Source organism: Anopheles funestus, chromosome 2RL (assembly GCF_943734845.2).
Source record: "Anopheles funestus chromosome 2RL, idAnoFuneDA-416_04, whole genome shotgun sequence".
NCBI lineage: Eukaryota > Metazoa > Arthropoda > Insecta > Diptera > Culicidae > Anopheles > Anopheles funestus.
In genome coordinates this window covers 94,222,961-94,231,791 of record NC_064598.1, presented here as the reverse complement: position 1 = coordinate 94,231,791, position 8,831 = coordinate 94,222,961, and the positions used below count along the sequence as shown (strand labels likewise).

At 41.9% G+C, this 8,831-nt stretch overlaps 1 protein-coding gene across 1 annotated transcript; it reads left to right on the top strand.

Annotated features, from left to right (window-relative positions):
- Nucleotides 1-530: 530 nt before the first annotated feature.
- On the top strand, nucleotides 531-2,820 carry LOC125762798 (transcription factor Atoh8-like). Its single transcript, XM_049425293.1, has one exon. The coding sequence runs from the start codon at nucleotides 934-936 to the stop codon at nucleotides 1,843-1,845; it is 912 nt and encodes a 303-aa protein (XP_049281250.1). The 5' UTR covers nucleotides 531-933; the 3' UTR covers nucleotides 1,846-2,820.
- Nucleotides 2,821-8,831: the final 6,011 nt, after the last annotated feature.

The window sequence follows — 8,831 nt, the reverse complement described above, 5'->3', positions numbered from 1 at the left end:
GAACTGCCCCCGTGAGAGTGATGCTTCCCCCGTTACGTTTTGTTAAAATAGGGAGGGAGGTAGTTAAAAAATCACAATTTTTGCGTTACGTAATAGTTGAATCATCCCTTTAGACCCGCTTAAACCAGAAGAAAAAACCCGCAGCATTCCCTACGGGTGATCTTCACGGTCATAGTTACCTTTTACCTTGCGGTCTTCTCCAGGTCCGAAACGGGCCGGGATACGAACGCAAAAGAAACTTCCGATAAACGAGGAGAAACGATCGTACGCATGTTTGCAAGTGTGAACACACAGGTGAATGGTAGTGAGGGATAAAGCATACCTTCAACGGCAATCGCTAGCTCTTTCTGAACGGACCGATCGACCAATCACGCGTCTACTCGAGCATATCCCGCTGCGTTTGCTTTGTTTTGATCTTACGATTCGGAGTTCCAGGCACGCGAGATCCACCTGACGCGATGCAAGATTCCACGAGGGTTCGCTGGAAGATCTGGTGCTTGTGTGGCTGCAGAACAGCCTTCGGTACGCACGAAGGTTTTAAGTTCGTCTTCCCGAAACATCAGGTTCAAGCCGTTGCTAGAGCTGTTGGGTTCGATCATTCGATTACGAAATCTTGTCGAAATCGGACATCTCGTACAGTGATGCTGCTCGATTGCTTGTGATCCGTCCCAGAGTCAAGGTAGTGATCAGTCAGATTCTTGCAGTGCAACGTTAATGATACTTAATTGCCGATCGAATTGTGCGTGTGACGTTAAGTGCGGTGTCCTCAACAGAGACATATTGGTGATATTGGTATACGAATCCTGGTTTAAAAAGAACTGTTAAAATAAAACAGTTAAAGTTGCAAGGAATTCTACAATTGATTCCTCAGATCGTTAATGTGTGCGTATGTCCGTGAACTTTGAGGAAGAGTATTAACTTCAGTGATTAAGAATGAGTTCCGCGTACGTTCAGCAGCAGTACAATCATAATGCGATGTATGGTGGTGGAGGCATGATGGGATCCGGTGTAGGAGGCTCACTGGATGCCTCGTCCTACAACCCGTACAACAGTATGTCTGCCATGGGTATGGGCGGAACAGGACTCTGCTATGGTTATGGTACGGATAGTGGAGCTTCGGAAGGGTATCATAGCCCCGGTCCGGTATCGAGTCCTGAATCGTACTACAACAATACAAGTCCCGCCGAGTATAGTCCTTCCAGCCCATACACAAACTACGGATACTGCAGTGGCGGGAATTCCGGATCGGGAATACAAACTTCCCACAGTAATAGTACTACCACGAGTAATCCAAGTGTATCCTGCGAGTCGTACTACAGCTATGCCAGTAACAACTTCAAAACCGCCTGTCCAACAGTTCCTCGATACAGTGCGACCGGATCAAGTTCCTCTGCCAATAGCTTCCAGAAGCGAGAAGATAGTACGCAGTCAGTAGAAACGCAAGGTGTTATCCGACCGGCTACAACAATTGTTACGAAGCGCCTACCTACTGCTGTCCCTCACCAGCTTCCACCCGGAGGCAGCTACTACAATCCCTACGCAGTACCAATCGCTAGAAACCGATCGAGTCCTGCGCATAGCTCCAGCAGTTCCGTATCTCCGACACCATCGCAATCGGACAGTGGACAATCGGTAGTGGTAGTGCAACCAGAAATTGTTAAGAAGCGTCGCCTAGCAGCAAATGCACGAGAACGACGAAGGATGAACAGTTTGAACGATGCGTTCGACCGGCTAAGGGACGTCGTACCATCATTGGGAAACGATCGCAAGCTGTCGAAGTTCGAGACGCTCCAGATGGCACAAACGTACATAGCGGCATTGAATGAGCTACTTTCACGAGACTGAAAGCAATGGGTGTGAATGTTGCTGTAATATAATGTACAATACTTGATACTACTTTAGACGAGTCATATAGAAGGTGCTACGACTAATACATACTGTACAGATTGAACTTGATCAGAGGAGAACATAAGTACAGCAACTAGCTTGCTTGTAAATAGATTCAGCATTTGAACAATTCACAATGAGGAAAGCTAACATACCAAGAGTAAATTAGAATTAGTAGAGCTAACAACTGCATCGAAGAAGCTGTCACAACACAACGTATTTCAAAAAGCTTAAAGACAAATTAGTGATGTATAGATGACTTTGCTGTACTTCTGTATTGGGTCATTAGACAAGCGAAGAGGAAAGGAAAAACGAAAAAGAAGCTAAAAGATAGAGAGAGAAGCAAGACTAGATGTGTATATTTAAGAAATTAATTTGTGACCCATGTATTTGCAGTAGGTCACTCTCGATTGTGGACCTCCGGGTCGTAGGTAGGCGGCATTGCTCGGTGCACGTAGGAATCAGCTCCAAAGCGAACACCGTAAAAAACCGTACCGTCATGCTGGTACAAGGGTTCGAATACTTCGATAATGGTGCACAATTGCTCGAAATTAAGGTGTGAAATCGAAAACGAAATAAGCGATAACAGACGCAGCAAAAGAGGCTCCACAAGCGTAACAAGCGGGAGGAAAATAAAGAAATATGCCCAGCAAAGTAAACGATAAATGCTAAACGATTGTACGAATCGTGTGATAACTAATTTGTTGCGCGTTCATATTGTCTCTGGATGGTTGGGTTGGGTGAAATGAAAGAAACATTCCGCAGCCGCAGGTGAACCAGTTCCGTCTTCGTCGCCGAAGGACATTCGCTGATTTCGAAGGTGACGGTCAATGTTGGGTCTGTTGGGGAAAAATTGGGTCTGATCAATTACCCGAACCTTCACCCGACCCGTTTCATCTCGGGCTGGACGTGCTGGACCGACCCGGACCCGAATTACGCACCGATCGAAGGTTTTTGGTAATTAAATTATACGCCCAAAAACTTCACCGCAGACTCTTCGATCGTAACGATCGTATCGAACGTGAGGCCTCCTGATTAGCGAAAGGAAAGGCAATCAGAGCAGAAGCATCACCGTGGTTCAACGACGACCCCGTGGGCCGGTAAGGTTTGGGGGCTGTAGCCGATGGCGGTAAGAATTACCGGCAATTTACCGAGGGTGAACTATTAGGACGGGTTTGTAGATCACGCTTGTTGAAGGTGGTATAAGGTGATCGATCGTATACGTGAGTACGATGGTTTAGGATCTAGTGTCTGTCGTCGCCATCGTTCGTCTGGAACCGTTGACGGTGTGATGACTTGTGGAAAATGCGTTTGCTCCGGTTAGTTTTCTTTTTTGTACACAGCGGCAAAAGTAATCTTATTCTACGGACTTCGAACCTGAGCTCAGACTACACTGCAGGGTGGGCCACAGGTGAAGGTGATCGAATGTGTTGAATATATTGAATAAGTTTTAGAAGCTATATTTCTATATTTAACTATTAGTCATACAAATGTCGTTTCATTTATATTGCAACTAAAGTAGAAAGCTTTTAACAAGTAATTATATTTTTATATCCAACACTGTAAATCCTCATACCCCACAACAACAGCGTTTAGCGTCTTATTGTTGCAGATCGCCCTCACAGATTGGCAGCATCTTCTAGAAGCTGGATGGTGGCACCAGTTTCCTCCCCGGTCAATCTTCGCTGTAATGTATTATTACCGTCTTCACACTTCGTCTTTACCGGGTTGTGGCACATTTTGTCTGATTACAATGATTTTCGAATTTGAGGTACGTTACGCACGCGGGAGATCTGGAGCGCTATCGTCACCCGTGTTCGGTGTGCGTTTGCTCAGAACTAGCTTTCCTGCTGGTGGTATTCGCTTGTCGTGAAGCCGGAAGGCACCAAGGAAGCATATCTAGATCGATTGATTAGATTCGTGGGGGGATCGTTATGAGTCGTTTCCGAGGTGAACAGTTTTTTCTTCCAGTGGTGATTGAGCTCTCTATTTCGTTGCATTTGATGTTATATTTTCAGCCAATTTTATAGCACAGATTTATTTTTTTTTTGGTAGAAAATTATAGAAAGGTCGTTTGATCACGATTAAAGCAACTATAATCTATTGGAATTAGAATGCTGTGTTTTTAATTATGTTACAGGAAAATTACATAAAACATTGATTGATTTCCACCAGGTAATTATTCTAGCTTGAGTCAACCAAATTCTAAAACATGAACACAAATTATGCTTTGCCATTATCAGACATCATCCAAGGAAAATGTTTCATATTTTCAAACTTTTGTTTTCCATGCAAAAAAAAAGGTTTATTTTTGGTAACAATTTATGAGGTGTCGGGTAGTCTAAATAAAGGCATACAACACTTCATAAATTTTACGGCACGGCGCCAAGCAACTGGTTGTTCGCTGCACGGATAAGCAACAAACAAAACGTAAACAGTAAACAAAAAAAAAGACATTTCATAAAGCCATCAAATCGTTGGCGCAACATAAACGATTGCATGGACGATTGTGGAAATTGTTTGATGGCTTCCGTTGACCTTTTGTGTGCAAAAGAAGAGAAAAACTACTCGCACATTGGATTCTTCCGATCTTTGATTCCGTTTCTAACACAACTACCTGATAGAATGGAACAAACCGGCCATAATTTACCACCCTCTGGGGTGATAACCGGAACGATAACCGAAGTACCGTACCGTACTGACCAAGCGGTCATAGTCGCACGGATGAATGACGGATAGCTGACCCATACGGATGGATTCCGTCTGAAGGTCAAACGCAGACCAAACCATACGCACTCCAGGATCCTGGGGTTCCGTTTTATGACAGTCGTAAATTTTAACCTAATTTAATCGGCTACCTACCGACTATTGTTGGGCTATCGTTCCATTGTTGGCTCTTTCAATTGTGAGAAAAGCCCTTTGATTATGATCCCGGTAAGGGTAAGGACGGTGGCATGCGTATTGCCTCTTCGGGAACTTATGTTCTTTTCCTGGAAAACAAAACAAAAACACATGTACTCGTTTTCGGTGTTGGCATTTGCGCGTTTGGGAGTTGCGAGATGAGATACTGGTAGTGGCGCCAGCGATTAGAAGATCCGTGTGTGAAATGTGGCAAATTTATTGATTCTTAGTATAGGGCGATCGTAGAAGGAAACACCCCAAAATAGATTCTTGGGAGTGATTAAAGGAGAATGTAGGGAATCTCTTTAGACGTACTGAGGTGAATGTTGTTCGCGCACCTTTCCAAACAACAAGGGAAGGCTGCTCTTGATAATTAAGCGGTATCAATGAAACAAACAACACAAAACAATCATCCTACAGTTATAGTTCATTGAAATGTTAAAAAGGTATCAGTTCCCCCCGCCAGGGGGTCTTCAGAATCGGGTAGGAAGCGTCGATGCAACGGGCAAATTATCCGCAGCCAGTTCAACGACTTTTCCTATCCGTCCGTCGTTGGAAAAGCTTCATCCCCTTTCATCGTTATTTTCGTCGAGATCCGGAAAAGTCCGAAACTGATCTTCGAAATAGCAATCGCCAAACGAAGATCCAATATACACCGGTCGGAAGGTGAACAAACTGGTTGCGACCATTACGGCTTCTCGGCACAATGGTGAAATTATTCAAATTACACTGATAGTTCTAAGAACTTCGGCACATTCCGCACACCATTCGCGAGAACGCCAACCCTCCGGCATCCTCCCAGTGTTGCAGGGGTACGCTTCCGTTCCGGGCGAGGTAATGTTCCGGTTTTTTTTTGGGGTGTACGTACGAGGCTGAAATGAAGCGAAAGCGAGCAACACAACAAACGAGTGGTTTGGTTCGAAAAAATTGCATAATTTCCTACCACAACTCTATGCACCCATGCCATGGGAAGTGCCGGATGACCAGCGGAGGTACGAGCGATTGGGACGATATGGGTGAAAGAATATGCTGACGTTCGGATGGGGAATTGATTTGCCAAAGAGGGAAGGGAGGGATAAGATTCGTTTCGAAGTCTTTTAACCGACCGTGGAGAAGAAAATGAGGCGCCAAAGTGATCACATTTAATGTGCCACACTCTCAACCGAATTGTGTTTCTTTTAACACTCTCGCTTTTAAAGTTCGCTTACGAAAGCACTGCAATAATTATGGAACACATAAGAAACCAAAACTTGATCATTATCTACAAGAATTTGCAAATATTTTACAACAGAAAAAAACATGCTTTATTTTCATACTGGGATCTCATCGTACGGATGTCGATTTAAACAGGTTCCTTCCGGTACGGATCTCTACCGGTCGAATAAGGCAAAAAATCCGGAGAAAAAAATATAACTACCAACCTCATCATGCAGGAGTTCAGTCGTGCGTAGATCCTTCCTACGAAGAAGATCATTCGCTTTACTGTTAAATCTTTGCGTGCACGCTTGTGCATGCAATGAAGCGCAACGAGATGCTGCGTAGAATCCAGAACGGCAGCAAACGCAACCCAGCGCAAACATTCGCACATCCGTACGTACGATCAGCATTAACACTAGCGTTACCAGACTAGTCGTTTTGACTCAATCATATTTTTTTGATTAATAATTCCAACGAACTACATGATTTATTCGAATAATGTAAAGTTAATAGAATGCTTATTTATATGTATTAAACATTAGTTAAAGTTGAAAGAAGAATTAAATCGAAATTAGCGCGCAGCTTCTTTTGAGCTCAGCCACAGCACTACACTTGTTGAAAATAAAATCATAAAAAAAAAATTTCCTTGAGTTTAATGTAAACATTCATTGTATCTGAAACAGGAACTCTATCACAAAATAGTGTTGGGTCAAGAGCGAAAGAGGTATCTAAATCGTTCCGCTCATCTTATTGTGCGTGCTCCTTCACATCCCACGGGAAAAAGAGGTAGCTCCGTACGGAGCGCTACACACAGGAGCGATTGTGCGATGCGCTCCCAGGAGCGAAGTTTCGCACCACAAGGAACGCTGCACGCAGGAGCGATTGTGCGATGCGCTCCCATTTGAAGGCTATTTGAAGGCCCATTTCCTAAGGCCTTACCTTTTTTTGGGAAATTTAGCAAAATTTATAAATGTGATATATTTTAATGCGAATTTATTGCAATAAGTTTATTTTCACTCAAATAATGCTTTAAACTAAAAACATAATAAAAAATCAGAATTTTTTTTTTTTTATTTTTAACTCGAAAATTTCATAAGGCTTACCCCTTACGTTTCTTTTTGGTAAATTTTGCAAAAAAAATTAAATTGATTTATTTTAAAGCCAATTGGTTGCAATGTGTTTCTTTTCACTCAAGTAATGCTTTAAACAAAAAAAGAGTGAATAATAATAAAGTGAATAATAAAAAAATCAAAAAAATCAAAAAAATAAAAATTTACTAAGGCTCATTTTTGCACCAAGTTTTGCCTATAACTCGGTCAGCATCCAACGGATCGCCAATCTTTATCCTGTGGTCGATAGATGGCACCAATGGCTACATTTTCTTCTTGGACGGCCATGCCCTCAGATGTCTCTACCAGAAGTTAATCGAGGAACCAAGTTCCTTACCCTGTTTGAGAATATATAAAATTTTCCTCATTTTTGAGCGATTCAGCAAAATTTAAAAAAATGATTTATTTTAATGCGAATTTGTTGCAATGTGTTTCTTTTCACTCAAATAATGCTTAAAATTAGAAAAATAATAAAAATTCAGAAAAAAATTTTATAAAAATTTTCAACTCGAAAATTTCATAAGGTTTACCTGTTACGTTTTTTTTGGGAAATTTTGCAAAAAAAATTAAATTGATTTATTTTAATGCCAATTGATTGCAATGTGTTTCTTTTCACTCAAGTAATGCGTTAAATAAAAAAAAGAGTGAAAAATAATAAAAAAATCAAAAATTTCAAAAAAATGAAAATTTATTAAGGCTCATTTTTGCACCAAGTTTTGCCTATAACTCGGTCGGTATCCAACGGATTGCCAATCTTTAACCTGTGGTCGATAGATGGCACCAATGGCTACATTTTCTTCTTGGACAGCCATGCTCTCAGGTGTCTGTGTCAGGAGTTTTTCGAGGAACCAAGTTCCATACCCTGGGAGCGCATCGCACAATCGATCCTGTGTTCAGCGCTTCAATTTTCATATAAACTACCGGTCATTTTGACTGAACCGACTGTTCTAGTGTTAATGTTAATGTAGATAATAGAGAGTGCACATCTTCCGTTTCTGTGCTTTTTATGCACACTTTTCACTATGCCTTCATTACTTGAGTTCTCGCTTTCGTTTACACTTTCGTTAACCTGAACCCTGGCGCATTCGTTCGTATTTATTTCGCATGCCAGCATTCCCTCAATTCCCCGTCCAAACTGACGTGAAGAGATTTAATGTTACATCTTAGTGGCATGTTTTGTGCTGCCCTTTATTTCATCTAAATAGCCGCGCAAGGGCAAGACCGGGTATCGGCTGATTGGCCCTCGGTAGCTGATCATTATTCAAACAATCAACCCCTAATAACCCGGTAACGCACGGTGGTTTTTGGCGTATGCAAAACCATGGCAAGAGAGGTTTGTGGAATTCGTGCCAATGTTTTGTTACAATGAAGGGAAACACTATAATGTTGTCTGCAAAAGCTTCCAAAGCGGAGCGTAGGCAGAAGAACGTGGTACGGTTTTAGTTGTGAAGAGCATAAACATTATTGGTCCATTTGCTTCCCTTCCCTTCAGTACAGATCGTACGAAATTAATATTCTAGTGCTGTTTAATGTCATTAAAGGCAGAGTGGTTGTTACTCTCGGTACAGAAATAATTGTGCAAATGTGAAATTAAATCGTTATAATCAACCATAAGCGCATTAGCCTTTTTGGGGGTAGTTTACAATGCATGTGATTTTTCGCCCAAAATATAGACATGGAGTTTAAGCTTTTCTCATACAATATTCAGTTGGTTGAAGTGCAAAGAAAAAACGAAAT

Excerpts from the sequence above, each read along its gene's own strand:
- LOC125762798 (XM_049425293.1), top strand. The coding sequence starts at position 934 with ATGAGTTCCGCGTACGTTCAGCAGCAGTACAATCATAATGCGATGTAT.